This window comes from Piliocolobus tephrosceles, chromosome 5, assembly GCF_002776525.5.
Source record: "Piliocolobus tephrosceles isolate RC106 chromosome 5, ASM277652v3, whole genome shotgun sequence".
Classification (NCBI taxonomy): Eukaryota; Metazoa; Chordata; class Mammalia; order Primates; family Cercopithecidae; genus Piliocolobus; species Piliocolobus tephrosceles.
In genome coordinates this window covers 165277605-165300030 of record NC_045438.1, presented here as the reverse complement: position 1 = coordinate 165300030, position 22426 = coordinate 165277605, and the positions used below count along the sequence as shown (strand labels likewise).

The 22426-nt window shown below is 46.3% G+C and overlaps 2 protein-coding genes across 7 annotated transcripts in view; both read left to right on the top strand.

The window, feature by feature from the left end:
• The window catches only part of RIPK1 (receptor interacting serine/threonine kinase 1), a 45592-nt gene extending 41286 nt beyond the window's left edge, over window positions 1-4306 (top strand). For 3 of the 4 annotated variants that reach the window (XM_023221080.2, XM_023221079.3, XM_023221081.3), the window contains exons 10-11: window positions 785-937; window positions 3333-4162. In XM_023221080.2, the coding sequence (XP_023076848.1) occupies window positions 785-937; window positions 3333-3619 (440 nt within the window). In that variant the 3' untranslated portion in view covers window positions 3620-4162. Of the gene's footprint in view, window positions 1-784; window positions 938-3332 lie in introns of all 4 variants that reach the window. The other variant, XM_023221078.3, reaches the window with a different exon arrangement.
• A 4928-nt stretch (window positions 4307-9234) lies between these two features.
• Window positions 9235-22426, top strand: part of BPHL (biphenyl hydrolase like) — a 32832-nt gene continuing 19640 nt past the window's right edge. For all 3 annotated transcript variants that reach the window (XM_023221086.1, XM_023221085.1, XM_023221084.1), the window contains exons 1-4: window positions 9235-9389; window positions 14474-14577; window positions 17880-18046; window positions 19678-19831. In XM_023221086.1, coding sequence (XP_023076854.1) covers window positions 9283-9389; window positions 14474-14577; window positions 17880-18046; window positions 19678-19831 — 532 coding nt within the window. In that variant the 5' untranslated portion in view covers window positions 9235-9282. The remainder of the gene's footprint in view (window positions 9390-14473; window positions 14578-17879; window positions 18047-19677; window positions 19832-22426) is intronic.

The following is a 22426-nucleotide window of genomic DNA, read 5'->3' as shown; positions in this document are numbered from 1 at the left end:
TCTGCTCATGGGTGCTTGGCTTACTTCCACCTTTCAGCTATTGTAAATAACACTGCAATGAACACATGGGTAGAAATATTTCTTAGAACCTGTTTTAGTTCTTTTGGGTATATACTCAGAAATGGAATTGCTGGATCATATGGTAATTCTATTTTTTAATTTTTTAGAAGAATCATGATAACTCTTTGTTTTTTTCTTTTGAGACAGAGTCTCGCTCTGTCGCCAGGCTGGAGTGCAGTGGCACAATCTTGGCTTGGCTCACTGCAAGCTCCGCCTTCTGGGTTCAAGTGATTCTCCTGCTTCAGCCTCCTGAGTAGCTGGGATTACAGGCACCCACCACCGTGCCTGGCTAATTTTTGTATTTTTAGTAGAGATGGGGTTTCACCATGTTGGCCAGGCTGGTCTTGAACTCCTGACCTCAGGTGATCCACCCACATCGGCCTCCCAAAGTGCTGCGATTACAGGCGTGAGCTACTGCGCCCGGCCCACTATACTGTTTATAGCAGTGGCTGCACCATTTCACATTCCCACCAGCGGTGCACAGGGGCTTCATTTTCTCCACATCTTTGTCAATATGTGTTATTTCTATCTTTTTTTTTTTTTAATTGTAGGCATCCTAATGGGTATGAGGTGGTTTAGCCAGATTTTAAAGAAGAAAAGTTTAAACGGTGGCATAGGATAATTAACTTAATGTTTGGGGTAAAGCCCTGCTTGTTTGCCATGCTGTACTTTTTCTCTTGCTTTTGATCTAGAATTACTCACCTGTGTGTTTCTCTTTATTCAGATGAATCTATAAAATATGCCATATACAATAGCACTGGCATTCAGATTGGAGCCTACAATTATATGGAGGTTGGTGGGACGAGTTCATCACTACTAGACAGCACAAATACGAACTTTAAAGAAGAGCCAGCTTCCAAGTACCAAGCTATCTTTGGTAAGATACCCTGGAGGGACCCAATGTCTAGCAACCTTGAACTTTCTTACTTGTGAGAAGGACATAGTGGAATCTTAAAATTTCTCTGATAATTCTTCTTGAAAGTTTTCTCATGTTACTTCTGCAAAATATCTTTGTAATTTCCATATAATTCCTTTGTAATTTATTTATTTATTTTCTGAGACGGAGTCTCGCTCTGTCGCCCAGGCTGGAGTGCAGTGGCACGATCTTGGCTCACTGCAAACTCTGCCTCCCGGGTTCACGCCATTCTCCTGCCTCAGCCTCCCGAGAAGCTGGGACTACAGGCGCCCGCCACCACGCCCAGCTAATTTTTTTTGTATTTTTAGTAGAGACGGGGTTTCACCGTGTTCGCCAAGATGGTCTCGATCTCCTGACCTCATGATCTGCCTGCCTCGGCCTCCCAAAGTGCTGGGATTACAGGCGTGAGCCACCGCGCCCGGCCAATTTATTTGTTTTTAATATGGACATAATCACAGTATTTATGGATTTGTTGTGAAAATTAAATGAGTTGGTATGTATAAAAAGCTTAGAACACTGCCTGACACATAGTTTCTATAAAAAGTGTTTAACTTTCATCATTAGCCTCATCACTATTACTGCTCAGACCTGGAAGAAATAGCTGTGTCAGGCCCTCATCAAAGGAGATCCTGTAAAAGATAGAAGACTGTGCCCTCCACAGCACTTCTGTAATAAAATCAAGAGGACTATCTATCTCTTATAGGGTTCCACTGTGCAGGCCCATAATGCTAATCCCAAAGTACAGTCTGGAAAAAGTCATGAGGCCAAAACAACTTCATTAAGAACCCAGCTTTCTAATTAACCATGGGATTGGCTTTTTTTTTTTTTTTTTTTCTGTAAAGGAACCAGTAGTAAATGTTAGGCCCTGCTGGCTTTGAGGTCTCTCTTGGAACTACTCAACTCTTATTGTAGTGCAAAAGCAACCATAGACAATACATATGTGAATGAGCACGGCTGTGTTCCAATAAAAGTTTATTTACAAATGCTGGCAGGGAGCCAGATGTGGCCCACAAGCCATAGTTTGCCAACCCCTGGTCTAACCCATTTGAAGGACAGCTTTTAAAATACCTAGAACAGAACTTCTGAATGGTCAGGGGCACCTGTGAGAATCTAATGAAACGCAGGATCTACCCCCTACAGAAATATTGACAGAATTTGGAAAGTATCTTGGGAAGTTCTCGGACTGCTGACAACCGAGTGGTGGCAATACAAGCCACGTTATGGAGGGCTGAGGAAGGAAGAGAGGTTGAAAGGAAAAATGAAATATTTTCTTCCTTATGTTCTGTTTAATGAGGTAGTGTGGGGATTAAGGAACTATTTTTGTTGTAGTTGTTTTACATTTTTGTTTCCTTTTATTATTTTTACGAGGGGCTAAGGGAAAGAACCAGGAGAAGGAGAGAGGTTATGGCTATTTGAGAAGAGGTAATGTCAGTTGGCGGCGGGGTGGGGTAAAGGAGGGGAAGGGTCCAGAAACAGACCTGAAGAGTAGTTACCTCATCGCTTGAGGACAAGGAAGGCATTGTAACTGAATGGGTTCACACCCGCCGGACAATCCCTTGATTAAGTAAGAGGAAAGTGAACGTTGGGTGGGGGTGGTGGTCCGGAGTTGAGTGGCTTTCACTCTGGCCAGATGTAAGTGGAAAATGTCTAAAAGGAACAAAAATGGTGGTTTTTCCCTTTACATCCAGGAAGGTCTAATACCAACAGGGTCACGGGCTAAGATTGACTAGAACACCCAACCTCGTAGCCACATAGGGGTTTTGTTCACAGAGCCATCAGCTGTGGCTCAGGGATGTGTCTACTAGGAGGAGGAATGCCTTACTCTTTTTTATTTGTTTTGTTTTTGAGACAACATCCTGCTCTGTGGCCCAGGCTGAAGTACAGTGGCACAATCATGGCTCACTGCAGCCTTGAACTCCTGGGTTCAAGTGATCCTCCTGTCTCAGCCTCCTGAGTAACTGAGGAGTAACTGAGTACAGGCATGTGCCACCATACCCAGCTAATTAAAAAAAAATTTTTTTTGATAGAGACAGGGTCTTGCTATGTTGCCCAGGGCTGGTCTAGAACTCCTGGGTTCAAGTGATCTTCCTGCCTTGGCCTCCCAAAGTGTTGGGTTATAGGTATGAGCCACCATGCCAGGCCAGGAATGCCCTATTCCAATTCACATAGAGACTCCATGTGGGCTAGCTGGCATGTGAAATGTCTGCCAGTGCATCAACAGCTATAGAACTAAGAAGTTATCCTTTTCCCTATCTTCTGGTACTCTTCATTTCACTTGGGTTTTTTAGCAGTTCAGGAAGCTGGAATGTTTGAATGGGCTTTAGCTTGATACGTTCTTCTCTTTCCCATTTGGCAGATAATACCACCAGTCTGACCGATAAACACCTGGACCCAATCAGGGAAAATCTGGGAAAGCACTGGAAAAACTGTGCCCGTAAACTGGGCTTCACACAGTCTCAGATTGATGAAATTGACCATGACTATGAGCGAGATGGACTAAAAGAAAAGGTTTACCAGATGCTCCAAAAGTGGGTGATGAGGGAAGGCATTAAGGGAGCCACAGTGGGGAAGCTGGCCCAGGCGCTCCACCAGTGTGCCAGGATCGACCTTCTGAACTACTTGATTTACGTCAGCCAGAACTAACCCTGGATGGGCTATGGCAGCTGAAGCGGACTCGTCACTCAGTGAATAACCCCAGAAAGTTGGCTGCCTCGGAGCGTTCAGAACTCTGTCCTCGCTGATGGAGGTTCTGTGTCTGCAGAAATACTGTTTCCTGTATTTCATAGCCGGGGAAGGGGGAAAGAAGCCTGCAGCAAAGGGGTCTCACTTTGTTGCCCAGGCTGGTCTCAAACTTCTGGACTCGAGTGATCCTCCTGCCTCGGCCCCTCACAGTGCTGGGATATCAGGCATGAGCCACTGCACCCAGCCAACAATCCACTCTGAGGAAAGCGTAAGCAGGAAGACCTCTTACTGGCGTAGCACCAATCAAAAAATGACTCCTAATTGGGTTTGGAAAGGGAGAGAAGAGATGTCTGAGGAAGGTCATTTTCTTTCAGCTTATGGCATTTCCTAGAGTTTTGCTGAAGCAAGAAGAAAAACTCAGAGAACATAAAATCAACTTTTAAAATTGTGTGCTCTCTTCTTCACATAGGCTCCTGTTATAAAAAAAGTACAGTAAAATTCTAAGCCCTGTTCAGAGACTTTTTGAATCACAACTGCAGCTCATTGCCATGTTACAGAGTCTGTTAACATGGATATCAAATACTGTATCAGTCACTATAGGCTCTAAGAATCACATGCAGTCTTCACTCCATTAAATTATCGATTATTGGCCGGGCGCGGTGGCTCAAGCCTGTAATCCCAGCACTTTGGGAGGCCGAGACGGGCGGATCACAAGGTCAGGAGATCGAGACCGTCCTGGCTAACACGGTGAAACCCCGTCTCTACTAAAAAAATACAAAAAAACTAGCCGGGCGCGGTGGCGGGCGCCTGTAGTCCCAGCTACTCGGGAGGCTGAGGCAGGAGAATGGCATAAACCCGGGAGGCGGAGCTTGCAGTGAGCTGAGATCTGGCCACTGCACTCCAGCCTGGGCGGCAGAGCGAGACTCCGTCTCAAAAAAAAAAAAAAAAATTATCGATTATTTTTTAAATTATCGATTATTTTTTAAATTAATTGAATTTATATTCAGTTTTCAAATTAACCGAACAGATTTAAAGGGATACGAAGGAGGGGGGAAACATCAGATTTCCCAGACAGTTGTTGCAAGGAATTGCTACTAACTGTGACTACAGCAGAAATTCTTGATTGATTTTAAAGTTACTTCCTGGCATTCTGGTACTTTCACCCAGCCTGGGTGCCCTGGAGAGGGAACAGGAAATGCTGATCTCTATCCCTGGGTGAGAGCAGAACCTCAGGGCTGACACTGTTGAGTGGCTTCCTCGGTTTACTCTGTACTGTGAAAGTATTTTCATATTTTTTCTGTGTGCCACAGTGAAAAAGGACAACTCCTGACTCTGGGAATTGTGCCTGTAGCACCCAACCCTTCACAGTCCACCTGAAGCCTGGGGGTGGATGAAAGAACTAGAATAGTTGAGAAGATTGAAGCCGGGCGGGCCGCTCAGCGTCTCCACTGGCATTTTGCTAAACAGGGAAGGCCGTGGGCTTAGCTCTCCCCAGAGGGAGGACGAGAAGGCTGTGGTGGTGGCCAGTCTGGCTGTCGGAACGGATTCTGGTGTCTTGGGCTGATAACAGTGTTGTTGATTCTGACTGTGACCCCCTCAACTCTAGCAGACACATACACACCCCTGAAACAGGGCTGCAGAGCAAGCTCTCAGCCTTGGCACTGTCAGCGTCTCGGGCTGGGGAATTCTCTGTTGTGGGGACTGTCTTGTGCCTTGTGGGATGTCTGGCAGCATCCCTGCCGCTACCTACTACATGCCAGGGGCTCTGTTCTCCCCCCGTCCCTCCCCCAGTTGTGACAACAATGTCTCTAAACATTGTCAAATGGTCCTAGGAAAGGAGAAAATTGCCCCGGTTGAGAAGAGCACTGCTGTAAAGTAATGAGCCTCGGCTCTGCTGTCCACACCTGTCCGGTTACTACTTGGCCGCCACGCAGCCTTGGATCCTACAGCCCAAAAGGGAAAATGGAGGGAGGGTCTAGGCTTTGCTGGAGGGGCCTGGGTGAGTTCTGTTTGCTCCTTGTACCACCATCCAAATGGTGTTCTCAAATCTCTTAGAGTCCAAAGAGGCTGAATAATTCATATTGAAAGGCAAAAGGGCAAGGCATTTTTTAACACACTTTTTAAAATTTTATACCGCAACTACAGGCTACTGATGTGATGTGTGTGTCACTGGGACAGATGGGGGTTCTCCATGGTGCCTCTGCCACGGAGGCTGCCTTTCCTGAGCATAATCCCCTTTTACCCTCCTGCTGCCAAGCAGGAGACGGGATGCTGATGGTGAGAACACCTCCCTGCCAGTGCCTTTTAGCCCTCAGGATGAGAGGCCTGCAGCAGCACTGCTGTCCCTGCGCCTGGCTCTGGGGCCTTCCCTTCACCCCCACTCTCTCAGCACCATGGTGGGAAGAACCAGGTTTGCCTGTGAGGAGTTATGTACAAGGCCCAAGCTCCACAAGAACACTGCTGTTAATGGGCAGAGCCAAGGAAGCAGGATGACACAGAGCAGCAAAGGAGAACGGAGACTGTCGGTTCGGAAACAGACATTCACACGCTAGGTTATTACTGGTAATTGAGACCTACTTCCAGCTCCCACAGTCCTGCTTGGTGGACCTTCCACTTGTTGCTACAATCATCATCTTTGCTTTGGGTCTGTCATGTGAAGTTAGGGTTTCAGGAATAAAATGTTTAATAAATCACAAAATGTTTTAGGCAGTATTTTGAGGTACATTTTAAAGTGGTATTTATGAAAGGAAAAGCATTTTCTAATTATAATAAAGGCATAAGTAAAAACAGGAGTGTACATCTTCGAGATCTTAGAAGCAGCTAATTTCAGAGAAATCACTGAAAGGTTAATGCTACTACAGTGATTTTTACAATATGTAATAATCCAAGTATACGACCAGGTATCGTGGCTCATGCCTGTAATCCCAGCACTTTGGGAGGCCAAGCTGGGAGGATTGCTTGAGGCCATGAGTTCGAGACCAGCATAGACAACATAGCAAGACCCTATATCCACAAAAACATTTAAAAAAAAAAAAAAAAAAATTAGCCAGGTGTGGTGTGTGCCTGTAGGCCTAGCTTCTTGGGAGGCTAAGGTGGGCGGATCACTTGAGCCCAGGAGTTTGAGGCTGTGGGGAGCTGTGATCACACCATGTCTCAATCATCATCATCCAAGTATAGAGTCCTGAAACTGAGAGCTCAAAACTCCCCTCTGCCACTTTTCAGCTCCCAGGGCTTGCTTTCTAACCTTTCACCATCATTATCCATGTATAGAGTCCTGAAATTGAGCAGCTCAAAATTACTTTTCAGCTGTGTCACCCAGGGCTTGCTTCCGAACCTTTCTTAGCCTCAGATGCCTCATCTATAAATGGGGAGTGTAATAGCACAAAAGGTTGATGTGAAGATTAAAGAAATATGCATCATAAGATGCGTGGCACAAAAATGGCAGTTTTTTAAACTGCACAATCTTGCTATATATAAAGAACTGGTTGTCAGGTATGTTACTTAAAAATAGTGACACCAGGCTGGGCATGGTGGCTCACACCTGTAATCCCACTTTGGGAGGCTGAGGCGGGTGGATCACTTGAGGTCAGGAGTTCAAGACCAGCCTGGCCAACATGGCAAAACCTCATCTGTACTAAAATTACAAAAATTAGCCAGGCATGGTGGCGGGTGCTTGTAATCCCAGCTACTCGGGAGGCTGAGGCAGGAGAATTGCTTGAAACCGGGAGGCAGAGGTTGCAGTGAGCTGAGATCACGCCATTGCACTCCAGCCTGGGCAACAGGAGCGAAACTCCATCTCAAAAAAAAAAATAGTGACACCAATAACCTAAAAACTCGGTGCTACTGTTTTGCTTAGCACTAGGGTAACTGATGTTGAAACTGTACAGACAGCTATTTTTATCATTTCTGAGATGAAACCCCAATCAACATATCGGGAAAAAAGGAAATACCTCACCAAAGGTTGCTGAAAGTCAAATGATACTACATTCCACTCAAACATTATATATGTCTCTTTCCTTTTATTCAGGAATTAATGTGATAGATTTATGTTGAGAGTAGAATATGAAAACATTTGCATAGTCTCTATTTAGGCCAAAACTGCCTTTACTACTCGAGAAACTGCAAAGGGCCAGTGAGGACACTGCAGGTGGCACACATTTCCATGAGTAACACCTACAAGCACTGTGCTCACAGGACTGACACCAAAAAGGTCTCTTGGAGGGAAAGTCATGCAATATGCAAAGAAGCTGTTGTCTCCAATTATTCAAGCCAAGGCTACAACAGTAGCCACAAATCTGCCAGTTATTTCCAATTAAGGCAGAACAAAAGACTTAAAGCAATAGTGGTTTTTTCCTCCACTGAGCTTTCAATTAGATAATGTCTATAACATTTATAAAGCTGGAATTATATAGTCAAAGCAAAAAACATTAAGTGTGGTAAAACATACATAAAATTACCACTTAAGCCATTTTTAGGTGTATAGTTCAGTGGCATAAAGTACAGTCACAATGTTATGCAGCCATCACCAAAATCCATCTCCCCAAACTGAAACACTGTCCCAATGAAACACCAACTTTCCATTCCCACTTCCACCAGCCCCCGACAACCTCCACTGTATTTTCTGTCCCTATAAGTTTGACTCCTCTAGGCACCTTATTATATAATTGGAATCACACAGTATTTGTCTTTTTGTGACTGGCTTACCTCCCTCAGCATAGTGTCCTCCAGGTTCATGTAGTAGCGTGTGTCAGAATTTCGTTCTTTGTTCAGGCTAAAAAGTGCTCCATTGCATGCACAGGCAACATTTTGTTTATCCATGTATCTGTTTTTGGACACTTAAATTGCTTCCACCCTTTTGGCTATTGTGAATAGTGCTGCTGTCGACATGAGTGTAAAAACATTTCTTCTTGTACACTCTGTTTTAAATTCTTTTGGGTTATATACCCAGGAAAGAAAATACTGGATCATATAACTGATTTTCTGAGGAACGACAGTACTGTTCATCATAGTGGCTGCACCATTTTACATTCCCAACAGCAATATACAAGGGCTTCAATTTCTCTACATCTTCACCAACACTAATTTCTGGGGATTTTGCTAGCAGCCATCCTAATAGGTGTGAAGTTGTATAAAGAAAATTTAGATCTCATCATCTCTGAAAAGCAAATACACTTCCACTGTTAGTAGCCGGCCTGGAGCCGGAGCCCTGCTCCGCCGGAGCCCCGCGTGGACGCCCACCCAGCGAGCGCGCTATGGTTGGCGGCCTCGACTCCTGGAAAGGCCATGGTCGCTGAGGCGACGAGCGGGGGCGGGGCAGCGCCGACCGGGACACTCACCCCGGGAGCCAGAGCCAGCACGAGAGGGGATGGTCTATGCGGGTGCAGGCAGTTCCAGGACTGGGAAACCGGGAGACAAGTTTCGGTCGCCCACAGGCAAGCACCTGGCGGGGAGGGGCTTCGGGGCGGGGCTTCGGGGCGGGGCTTCGGGGCGGGGCGGGTAGAGGGCGGAGCAGGACGGAGCGGCGGGGTGGGCGGAGCAGTGGGCGAGGCCTCGGGCGGAGTGGGACTCGGACCGCCCCAGGTCTCAGCGCATGCGCGCTCCCGACGGCGACTCGACCTGTGACCATGGTGGCTGTGCTGGGTGGCCGAGGCGTGTGGCGGCTGCGGCTGCTGCCCTCGGCGCTGAAGCCCAGGATTCACGTCCCACGGGCTGGACCCGCGGCCGCCTTCGGGTAATGGCGGCCACCCCGCCCCTGGGATCCCCAGCATCTGCGCGCTCGAGGGGCGGCGGGAGGGGCGCGCGACGACCGCCGGAGTTCCGGGCGTGTGGGCACTGGGCGTGGGCGAGGTCCGGCCACCCTGTCGCCCTTTGTGCCGCGAGACCCCGATCTTGGGGTGCAGCCGCGCTTGGTGCGCGAGTCCCTCGATCGTGCATGCGCCTGGGTCAGCCTAAGTTCAAGGAGTCCGGAGCAGTGGAGGCCTTGGGCCGTGGAGTGCAGCCCCTTCAGTGTGCAGACCAGAGAGACCCAGGGAGATACTTTTGCCCGTAGTATAGACTCACCCGTGACGAAGCACGGATTAGAATCCCAACACCCTCATTAGTCCATTGCTCTGTCCAGAGTCCACACCGTAAGGGCATAAGGACAATAATCTCTTCTTCCTGTTATGTCAGAAATCAGCCTGAGAATGACTGTGCCCATTAGCTCTCTAGTTCCGCTAAGGCCTTAATCGCGGGTCCCGAGAGCCCTAAGTCTTCTCTTTGCTTGCTGATCTCGTACCTTAATGTGCAAAAGAATCACATTGGGAACTGTGAAAATTCAGAATCCTGGGCCTCACTCCCAGAGGATCTGATCTACAGGTGTGGAGATGCCCAGGAACCTGCTTTATTCTCATTTGTCCTCCCACCTCTCCCCCATTTCAGGTAAAACAATAACAAAAAACTGGATTTCTTTTTTTTTTTTTCTTTTTGAGACGGAATCGCTCTCTGTCGCCCAGGCTGGAGTGCAGTGGCGCGATCTCGGCTCACTGCAAGCTCCGCCTCCCGGGTTTACGCCATTCTCCTGCCTCAGCCTCCCGAGTAGCTGGGACTACAGGCGCCCGCCATCTCGCCCGGCTAGTTTTTTGTATTTTTTAGTAGAGACGGGGTTTCACCGTGTAGACCAGGATGGTCTCGATCTCCTGACCTCGTGATCCGCCCGTCTCGGCCTCCCAAAGTGCTGGGATTACAGGCTTGAGCCACCGCGCCCGGCCTGGATTAATTTCTGACCTTCCGTCTTGAAAATGGATGCTCTTGGTCCCCATAGATACTGGGCACAAATGTGGATAGAGCGGCATGAAGCTTGTTTTACTTTATTGTCTACATACATCCCTACACACATGCAAACGCACGTATACAACGAACGTACACAGTGCATGTGGGCAGTTGACTGTTGATGGGCTATTTCCATAAAGTCAATACTAGATAGGTACACAGTGTTTAGAACTTTACTTGATCCAGCATAAAAACTTTTAGTTTGAAAACTTGATTTAGAAGGAGAAAAGAGGGCAAAACTGACCAACTTTTAAAATTTCATATTGCAATTGACTAGCTCCTTTAATTTTAGAATTATTATAAGATGGTCAGGGCTGTTTTGATAGATGGAAAAACATGTCAATGGCTACAGCTGTATAAATGAACAGTGAAGATGATTATTTTTTCCAGTTTCCTGTTTGCAGAAAGGCATTGAAATAAGTAAGGTTACTGTAATTGTACATATATATATATACATATATATATATTTTTTTTTCTTGAGACTGACTCGCACGCTACTGCCCAGGCTGGAGTGCAGTGGTGTGATCTTGCTCACTGCAACCTCCACCTCCCAGGTTTAAGGGATTCTCGTGGTCTCAGCCTCCCAAGTAGGTGGGATTACAGGCACCTGCCACCATGCCCGGCTAATTTTTCTATTTTTAGTAGCAATGGGGTTTCACCATGTTGGCCAAGCTGGTCTCGAACTCTTGACCTCAAATAATCCACCCGCCTCGGCCTCCCAAAGTGCTGGGATTACAGGCGTGAGCCACCACTCTCGGTCTACCAATATAGTTCTGATAGGTTATTTAATGGTTGGGGAAGGCCCCATTCACCGAGTTGCATTGCAGGTCATTCTTCCTAAAATATCTCTGAAAAAACAGGTTTCTCTGGATTTTGTACTGCTATTTTATACATGCAGCTGCAAGTTGATATGACATATAATCTGGAAAACAAGCAGTGGTATTAGTTAATCCTGAAACGCAGCTGTAGCTCAGTGTCAGAAGGTAAAAGGACTCATGTAAAAACTTAGCTTCAGAATAGCCAGTGCCCAACCTACGATTGACTTGTGTTCCAAAAACTTGTTTGTAAGTCTGCTCTTTGGAACTTTGACCCTTATTTCAAAATCTGCAAGGTGATTTATTCCTGGGTCAGGTCAAAAAAAACCTTTTCTACCTGAAATTGTGCATTATATACAGTTATAAATAGTAATAATTCACATAACCTAACAATCTTCCTAAAAAAACATTTTCCAAGGTCAACCTTGGGATGCCCTGCCAGAGAATCAGAGACTGTCCTTCTGCTGACGCCTGCACCACACTCTATCTGGCAGTCAGAGTGCGGCCCCAGTGCCTGAGCCCTCTTAGGACTCTGTTCAGCCATGAGGTTAGAGAGGAATCACAGCCTCCGGAGTTCCGATGGCCCCGTGACCACTTCTTAGCTATGTGAATGTGGGCAGATTGTTCAACCTCTCTGAGCCTCTTGCCTTGCAGCGTTTTTGTGAGCATTTGAAACAATGATGTAAAAGCCTGGGGATATAATAAACATGAAGTAATTAGTAGGCACAATGGGAATATTTATATAATAGTATAATATATAAGAAATGTAAAAATAATCCATCAAGATTCATGTAAATTCAAGCCCTGAAGGTAGCAAATACTTTATTGTAGGCTACTTTGCAAAACATACACAGAAGAAATAGCTGAACATATAATATTGTAATAGCAGTTTCTTTTTTTTTTTTTTTTTTTTTTTGAGATGAGGTCTCTCTCTGTCGCCAGGCTGGAGTGCAGTGGCATGATCTCGGCTCAGTGTAATCTTCAACTCCTGGGTTCCAGTGATTCCCCTGCCTCAGCCTCCGGAGTAGCTGGGATTACAGGCGCGCACCACCACGCCCAGCAAATTTTTTTTGTATTTTAGTAGCGACGGGTTTCTACCATGTTGGCCAGGATGGTCTCGATCTCCTGACCTTGTGATCCACCCGCCTGGGCCGCCCAAAGCGTTGGGATTACAGGTGTGAGCCACCGCGCCCGGCTGATCCAAAGCTATCTTAACCATAGAAATGAATTTCTCAGAGGAATAGGGCAGGAATCAAGTAAATGGCAGGGTCAGTATTGCCATTGTTTGCTGGCTTCACTGATGCCCCTGTAATAATATTTCTGTAGATAAGGAGCTTATAGTTTGGTCAGACCTTATTACTACCCAATTCTGTCTTATTTTTCCAGAAATTGTGTGTTAAGATTAGATATACTTGTATTCAACACATCTGTTTCCACGTTTGTTTCTTTTTTACTTGAGATTGGCAAGTAAGATTAAACCAGAAGAGAAAACAGGACCTCATTTTTTCAAAAGGGCTGTGTTTCAGTTTTCTTTTGACTAAGGGCAGAGGTAGGGGTAGGGGGTATGTAAAAGAAAAAGATGCGCCGGGCGCCCCTGTAATCCCAGCACTTTGGGAGGCAGAGGCGGGCGGATCACGAGGTCAGGAGATCGAGACCATCCTGGCTAATACAGTGAAACCCCGTCTCTGCTAAAAATACAAAAATATTAGCCGGGCATGGTGGCGGGCGCCTATAGTCCCAGCTGCTCTGGAGGCTGAGGCAGGAGAATGGTGGGAACCCGGGAGGTGGAGCTTGCAGTGAACCGAGATCGCGCCACTGCACTCCAGCCTGGGCGACAGAGCAAGAAAAAAAAAAAAGGAGATGGTGGTTGTATTTCATTGTATTGGCACTCCACCAGGAGAAGAGGAGCGCCTCCTTCTGGCATCTGTCCTGGCTTGCCATCATGTTCCTCCTGTGCTTCCCTCAGTCATCTGTCTGATAAGCTGTGGGAAGTTTGGTGGAGCCTGGTGCGGGGGCCGTCTGTGTGCCCCACTGGTGTATATCCCAGGACAGTCTGGCGGTCCTGGAAGAGCAGCTGAGGAGAGGTTAATCAGAACACCTGTGCAGCACACATAATTCAGACAGGGCAGGCACTGGCATTGTGCGTGTCCTGAGGCGTTGTCCTGTACTAAGCGTGGTCCAGTTAGATGCTGGATCCTAGGAGGTCTTAGGCCAAGGCGGGTGAGTGGCAGGAAGGAGGGCTCTTGAGATGGAGGCTTATGGACAGGACTACTTAGTAGTTGACACAGACATATTTTAACATTTTAAAAAACAGTAGGCCTTATCAGTGCAGATGGGCAGTCTTGACTATGGCCCTCCTGCAGCAGGCCAGACAACACGGGATACCCTACAGCTAAAGAACAGCCTGGAGATCAGGACCTTGAGACCAGTCTCATCTTTGGGAATGTCACCAAGGCTGCTGAAGGTCTGGGTAGGTCCTCTGGGTCTGCTGAGGTGCAGACGAGTGGCTCTGGGGTTTTTGCCCCTGATGTCTACCCTCATTTCACTGCACCAAGCCCCACGCCAGCCTGCGCTTGAGTACCCTTGGCTTCCAGCTCACCAGCGTGTGCCGTGAGCCTCTGGCCGATTCAGCAAGCCTGCTAGGGTTTTTGTAGGGTGAGCCCCAGGCTGGTCACGATGGCATATTCAAGCATGAGAGCACAGTTCAGATTGGCAGTCTAGTAAAGAAGATTCAAACTCATGTCCCTGTTCAGAATTGGAAGAATCAGAATAACCCAAGGAGCCTGCAAGGCGATTGGAAGCGACTCATTCGTATACAAAGACAGTTTTATCATCTTGAATTAAATGATTTTCCTTTGGGGGTGCATTTTTAAACATTTCTCAAATTGTATTTTTTAATTGACTTAATTGTACCTATTTATGGGGTATATAGTGATGTCTCCATACGTACAAAGTGTAGTGATCAGATCAGTGTAATTGGCATATCCATCGTCTCAAACACTTCTTATTTCTTGTGTTGGGAGCATTCAGTATCTTCCTTCTAGCTATTTGAACAGATCTCTTATTGTTAGCATCCCACAGTGGCACAGAACACTAACACTTACTCCTCCTGTCTACCTGGAGTTGTGAATTAACTAAGAAATCTTCGGTCTCCCCTTTCCCCCGTGGGGATGGGTTTTTTCTCTTCTAGAACCTCGGTAACTTCTGCCAAAGTGGCTGTGAATGGCGTTCAACTGCATTATCAGCAGGCTGGAGAGGGAGATCATGCCGTCCTGCTACTTCCTGGGATGCTGGGTCTGGACACTTTTTAATGGAATGCTTTTGCATGCTGTAAAATCTATGATGCATTCACAATACTAGATGCCAAATGTTGATTATTAATTTTAGTGCTTTTCTGAAGTGTTTTAATATTTGCTACAATCAAACTTAAATGACTTAGAAAGGTAGGTAACTTTCTACTGCTGTTCAGAATTGCATTTTGTATTCCTTTAGTAAAGTAGCCAGTTTTCCTGGGCAAGTACACTATGAAATCACAGTTGCCCGTAATTTGGGAGGGTGACAGGGGTCAAGGAAAGGGGTGTGGGAAGAAGGGGTAGATAAAGGAAGAAGGTGAGTGGGTCATCAGTCATCCTAGTTTGCCTGGCATGGGGGGATTTTCCACGATGTGGGACTTTCAGTGCTAAAACTAGGGTGGATTGGTCACTTGTTGTGGTTGATAATATATTCAGTTAAAATAAGAGGTAAGAAAAAAAAACTCAGTTTAAGTCTTTTTAGAAATCAGAGTTAGATTGGCATATTACCCTCTCTTAGTGTATGGGCCATAATAAAACCCACTGGATCTCAGTCTCATTTTTATAACTGGAGTTCAGATGTAAAAAGTTCAAGGGAAAAATTTCCAGTGATTCCAGAACATCCCAAATCTGGCTTTAAGGGTGTTAGTATTGTTGCTTTATTTTTGATTTAGTAAAATAATCCTAATATTTAATTTCAGTATCGATGGGGGATTGGTTCCAGGAAGCCCTCAGATCCCAAAATCTGAGGATCCTCAAGTCCCTGATATAGAATAGCGCAGTATTTGCATGGAAGCTACATGTCCTCCTGTATACTTTAAGTCATCTCTAGATTACTTACCATATCTCATGCAATGTAAATGCTGTGTAAATAATTGTTATCTCGGATTGTTTAGGGAATAATGACAAGGAAAAAAGCCTATACATGTTCAGTACAGACCCAACCATCCATTTCTTTCCCCAAATATTTTTGTTCTGAGGTTGGTTGAATCCACAGATGTGGAACCCATGGATAGGAAGGCTGACTGTACTTATTTCTTTGTGATTTGCTTCTTTCGAAAAGTGAAGTGCTCAGAAGGTTCCACTTGACTGAGCCTCAGCGGACCGTGGCACTGCAGCAGCTAGCGAGGCGCACGTGTCTAAATGGTGCTGGGCACCTTTGTTTGCCTTAAGCTGATGAATGAGGACATTGACTCTCATGGCTGATGTGGAGCTAAAGTTATCTGTAAAAGCATTTCCCATCTTAGCTTTCCATTATTTCAGTATTGCAGTCATTGTCCAGGTGCTAAAAACTTACCAATTTAATTTTTTTTTGAAAGGGAGTCTCACTTTGTTGCCCAGGCTGGAGGCAGTGGCACGATCTCGGTTCACCACAACCTCTACCTCCCAGGTTCAAGCGATTCTTCTGCCTCAGCCTCCCGAGTAGCTGGGATTACAGGTGTGTGCCACCACACCTGGCTAATTTTGTATTTTTAGTAGAGATGAGATTTCACCATGTTGCCCTGGCTGGTCTCGAACTGCTGACCTCAGGTGATCCACTTGCCCCGGCCTCCCAAAATGCTGGGATTACAGGCGTGAGCCACTGTGCCTGTCCCCAATTTAATTTTTGTTTATGTAAAATATTAGCATCATTCCAACATAAAAAAAAAATGGACCAGAGGAGATTCTCTCTCGTGTCCCATCCTCAGCACCCAGTTCCCCTCCCCACAAGCCTCTCAGGTGTCACATGCTGATAACTATGTACATGTATTCCCTAAACGTTTTTTAAAGTTTTATATTCTTGGCACTGGTCTTCAAATGTGTATGTGTATGCCAGGAGCAAATGCCTTCCTATTTCTGAAATTGGTCTTTTAGACTGTTCGTTTTTCCTATCTTCTCACCTTCTGCCTCACCTTCAGCGAATTTCCCTCGCCAGAACCCCTCCAGGTCAGAGGCAGAAGAGAAGCCTCATGGGTCACAGCAGCAGATGTGGGCTGGAGATCCATTCATTTGGTTTTGGCTTGAATTTTCTGATGATTTACTTGATCTCGAGAAAGATATATCTTGCTAGGAAAAATGATAGGCCTTGACGATGTTAAATGATCCTGCACCACCTTGAAAGACATTTTCTAATATAGTTTATCAGGCAAAGTGGTTAGTAGTCATTTGTGGCCTGAGATCGAAGTCCTCAGAAATCAGCAGACTTCACTGATAAAATGCTGACTTGCCCCTGGACTAGGCTCTGTGAGAGTGGCCTTCTGCACTGTGCACTGTAGGTGTGAACACGCCACACCTGCAGTGACCATGCGGTGGGCTGTGGACTAGCAGGCCAAGCTCCCTGCAGGCCCACTAATAGAATTCAGCTTTTAGCATAGGCAGTTTCATACTCTTCTGATGAAACTGATTTGGTTTTTTCCCTCCACACCCCTTCTGCATTTCAGTGTTTTCATTTAGTTTTTCTGGTTTTTAATTATAACTACAAAATAAAATCTTTAGGCTATTCACCTTAACTTAGTAAAAAAAAAAAATTAAAAATCTGGAATTTTAGAATTCCACTTTGAATAACTTGGACCAAATCTCATAAATTTGTTTGCAGATATTATAGAGATCCCTCTCATGTGTAAGTCATTGTTTTAAGAAGAAAAGAGAAACCAGAAGCATATCTGTAAATTAATTTCTATACAATTTCATTAATTCTTTTCTTTAGGAAAGGAAGATTAAGCCAAAGAGATTTCGAAAGTGCTGAAATAATACAGAACCAAAGGAAGACCCAGGGCCTCTGTCCTTCTCAAAATAGCCACCAGGGGGAGGTGGGAGGCGGGAGGCGGGCCTGCCCTCCGCCGGGAAAGGAAGCCCGCCTCTTTTTTTTTTTTGGAGACTGTCTTGCTCTGTGCTCAGGCTGGAGTGCAGTGGCACGATCTCGGCTCACTGCAACCTCCGCCTCCTGGGTTCAAGCAGTTCTGCTTCAGCCTCTTGAGTGACTGGGACTATAGATGCATGCCGCCACGCCTGGCTAGTTTTTTTTGTTTGTTTGTTTGTTTTGTATTTTAGTAGAGACCCAGGCCGGTCTCGAACTCCTGAGCTCAGGCAGTCCGCCCACCTCAGCCTCCCAAAGTGCTAGGATTACAGGCGCACCCGACTAGCCTGCCTCCTTTCTTTGAGTAGATGGATTAAGTCGTTGCAAGGCTGCTTTCCTGATTATGTTCTGACCACTTTGAGTAGAAATTAGTTACTTTGCTTTAAGATTGTTATTGCTTCTGTTTTCACTGTAATGTGTTTGACAGGTGATAAGTGATCACCTGAGGGTAACCAAGTGGCTGTTTTTAGGAAGTGGAGAGACTGATTTTGGACCTCAGCTCAAGAGCCTCAATAAGAAGCTCTTCACAGTGGTCGCCTGGGATCCTCGAGGCTATGGACATTCCAGGCCCCCAGATCGCGATTTCCCAGCAGACTTTTTCGAAAGGGATGCAAAAGATGCTGTTGATTTGATGAAGGTGGGTCTCTTAGGGAAGGGCCAGGGGAGGAAGGGTGGCTGGGCCTGTGTTCATTTATTTTGTTTAAATTTTGTTATCTCTTTCTACAAAATAATACCATGTGATTGCTACAGAAAACTCAAAGAGTTCAAATAGATATAAAGAAGAAAGTGGAAATCACCCACAGTCCAGCTCTCCAGAGACACTACCAAGTCTTGGCGGCTCTGCTTTCTGGCCAGTCTTATTATATCACAAATGCAGTTTCATATTGATGCCATCATACTACACCTAACGTTTTTCTAACTTACTATTTTTATTGAACAATTTTTCAAGGAAATAACTTTCATGTCAATAAATATGCATTTATACTAGTTGTATGATAGGCACATATTCCATTGTATGGATGTACTGTATCTTCTTTCACCGATTTTCTTTCTTTCTTTTTTTTTTCTTTTTTTGAGACGAGTCTTGCTCTGTCACCTAGGCTGGAGTGCAGTGGCGTGATCTTGGCTTACTGCGACCTCTGCCTCCCGGGTTCAAGCGATTGTCTTGCCTTAGCCTCCTGAGTAGCTGGGATTACAGGCACGCACCGCTACGCCCAGCTAATTTTTGTATTTTTAGTAGAGACAGAGTTTCATCGTGTTAGCCAGGATGGTCTCGATCTCCTGACCTCCTGATCCACCCACCTCAGCCTCCTGAAGTGCTGGGATTACAGGCATGAGCCACCACACCTGGCCTATTTCACCAGTTTTCTAATAGCAGATAATTAACTTAATTTTTAAGTTGTCTTTTTCTGCTGTTATAAATAGCAGGCAGTGAACATTCTGTTGCTCCTGGCCATTTTCATTTTTTTACTACTATAAACAGTACTGTTGTGGACATCCTGGACTGAGCTCCTGGCACACGTGGGAGAATTTCATACAAATTTAGGAGACAATTTGCTAGGTGATAGACGTTCCAGATGTTCATTTTACAGGAGAGTGCCACAGTAGTTACGCCACTTTATGGTCCAGGCAGCAAATACCTTGGACTAATATTAATTCTTTACCTTTAGTTTTCCAGTCATTCTATTCTTTCTTCTTGGCAGCCGCTCTAAGATGTAATCTTTGTCCATTTTCCCCGCCAAACACATGTGCAGACCCTGGCTGCTTCACCGCGGGCTCACGTAACCTCCCCATGACGCTGTTCTCTGACAGCCCGGCTCTTGCCAGTTCTTCCCACAGTTGCTTTACCAGATACCCTGCTTCACTTCACCCAGCAGAGCTCAGGGTCCCCTCTCTGATCTATGGACTGTTCTCAAGGTCCTTGCTCAGGCATGCGTATGCGCTCACACACACACGCACGCTGCATTGGTCGTATCTAAGTAGTTGGTCTCCATTGGTTCTAGTTCCTTGAGCTTTTTATCCAACCAGAAGATGTCGTTCCCTCCTGATTCAAACCCATACCGTATACTCAGGTTTTTGTGACAATTTCCACTAAAACTAATTAAGAGAAAACATGATGTCATCAAATGGTGGACTCTAGGATTTTTCTTTTCTGACTAATTGATACTCCAGACCCACACCTGTATTGATTCTGATAATTAGTGACTCAGTTTCTTTTAACAGAGAGGAGCACTAACTTGTGCTATGCATTTTATCGTATGATCACAGGCGCTGAAGTTTAAGAAGGTTTCTCTGCTGGGGTGGAGTGATGGGGGCATAACCGCACTCATTGCCGCTGCGAAATATCCGTCTTACATCCACAAGATGGTGATCTGGGGTGCCAATGCCTACGTCACTGACAAAGACAGCATGATATACGAGGGTAGGTTCTGCGAAGTGGAGATGCTGGGACAGCCGATCCTTCCCCTGTCTCCGCATCTCATCTCTTATTGTGAGATATGTTGACAAGTCATATCTCTTCTGCTTCTAGTTCTCAACTCTCAGGTAGGAATAATAACGAGTTCTCAGAAGAGTAATGCCATTTAACCAGTCCGAGTTTTAAAGCTTTCTATTTCCAGGAGTGAAACTTCATGGCTCAGGAAAAGGCTAAGTAAAATCACTATTTCCATTTACTGCAACTGATAATGAACTTCGAGGAAGGAGGGGGTGGTGTGAAGTGTTACTGACAACCTCATTGAAAATAATGTGAGGCCAGGCACAGTGGCTCATGCCTGTAATCCCAGCACTTTGGGAGCCCAAGGCAGAAGGATCTCTTGAGCCCAGGAGGTCGAGGCTGCAGTAAGCCATGACTGTGCCACTGCACTTTTGCCTGTGGGTGGCAGGAGTGAGAGAGAGAGATGGGGGAGGAAAGAAAATAATGTTGAGTGTGGAAAAGAATCACTGGATTCAAATATGAAACCTTTTATTTTGATTAAAATAATTTCTGTGCTGTTTGCATGCTTTAAGGTTGTCCTCCAAGCCTGTCTGAGTTTTTTTTGTTTTTGTTTTGGTTTTTTTGAGATGGAGTTTCGCTCTTGTTGCCCAGGCTGGAGTGCAATGGCATGATCTCGGCTCACCGCAACCTCTTCCTCCTGGGTTCAAGCGATTCTTCTGCCTCAGCCTCCCAAGTAGCTGGGGTTACAGGCATGCACCACCACATCTGGCTAATTTTGTATTTTTTAGTAGAGGCGGTGTTTCTCCATGTTGGTCAGGCTGGTCTCGAACTCCCGACCTTGGCTTCCCAAAGTGTTGGGATTACCGGCGTGAGCCACCGCCCCCAGCCTGAGGTTTTTACAGGCACTGGAATAGGGGCCAGCGAACTGTAGCCTGTGCATTACACCTAGCCTGCCTCCCACTTCTGTGCAGCCAGCCCATGTACCAATCAAGGCGGTTAGTGCTGTGAATCACAGAGACCAAGCTGGTGTATCCCTTTATCACCCAGCATTGCTGCCCCAGACCTGCACTGGTGGTCACTACACAGGGGTGACTGTTGGCACTGAGCAGGCACCTAGTCATGGAATTTCAGTCAGCAACTCAGGAGTTGCTTAGCCTCCAGCAAGCTGCCCACATTGAGATGACCAGGCTCTTGGGAGGAGCGAAGGGTGCACCAGGATCTAGGGGCTGCTGGGACAAGAAGTGAAACTGACTTGCATTACCCTACTACCCCCACCTGCCAGCCTGGCCCACCAGGACCCTCTTCCTCAGGCCACTAGCTTTTGTCCCGAGTGTGATTCTAGTGGATCCCAGATGGCCTGCCCCAGACACAGGACTAGGTGTGTCAGGTGTTTCCTCTCATGTGTGAGTATCTGCATAATGCCTCTGATTTTGTTTCCTGGCCAGCAAAACCTAAAATGTGTATTTACTCTGGCCCTTTACTTAAAAGGTGTACAGATCTCCTCGCTAGAATGTCACAAGTCTAGTGTTTTCCAGCTCTTCTGCAATTCACATGACTTTGACGTAAGCTACTTAGAGGCAGTGTTCTATTGTAGAATCGTAGTTCTTCACAGTCTTTCTGTGTTTTCAATGAATATGAAGCTTTTACGGTGAGTCTGATGTGGTTGCCAGCCCTGTCTGTGCTCCTGCTTGTCCTTGTTTTGCTCCTGCCTGGTGTCCTTCTTGTGCAGAGTAAAGCCATTCCACTCTGTTAAGGATCTGTCTCCTCGCGCGGCCTCTAGGACAGGCTGCCTTGAGTTCTTCCTCCCTCTCCTGTGTCCTTGAATTCTCTCCACTGGGTCAGTCCTCTCAGCCTGCACAAGTGGGCACAGTTCTTCCTCCAGAAAGTTGCCACTCCTGCCTGTTTTTGCTATCTTCTCATTCTTTATTCTTTCCCACAAACTTCTGGAGAGAGCCACCTGCGTTCCCTGCTTCTAGGGATCCTCCTCTCCTTCCTTCTTTAGTCTATTCTGCCCCATCTCCCTCTCTGGCCCATTCTAGCCCCCTCTACTGAAATTCTTCTCACTGCCCCCTGCCCCCTTGTTCTTTCCCGTAATCTCTATCTCAGTTCATGGCCTGCAGATGACCTGGCATCCAGGCAGAGCCGCAGACGCATCCCTCGAGGGCAGAAGAGAGTCCTCTTCTGCCGTCTTCATTTGCCCGCCTTGCCCTGTTCACTGAACTGCGATGCTTTCTGTTGTCACCGCGTGCATACCACCCCTCCGGTCATCCTCACCTCTCTTCCTCCCCCGATTCTCCTGGTTTCGGCCGCTAACTTCTTATGGTAGTTTGTCCTCCATAGGAGAGTTTCCTTTGTAAGGCAAAAATCGAGTCACTTAATTCTACTAGAGGACTTAAAATCCTTCACTAACCAGCAAAGTCTGTGCCGATTGGCTGGCCCCTCCTGCCAGCCCCTCACTGGGCATTCTCCCATCTCCCCTTCTCCTCATCCTTCCGGTGCCTCTCCCACATGGAGTCAACGGCCATTCCTGGAACAAGCGACCCCCTCATGCCTCTTCGCCTTTGGAACTGCTGCTGTGCCACC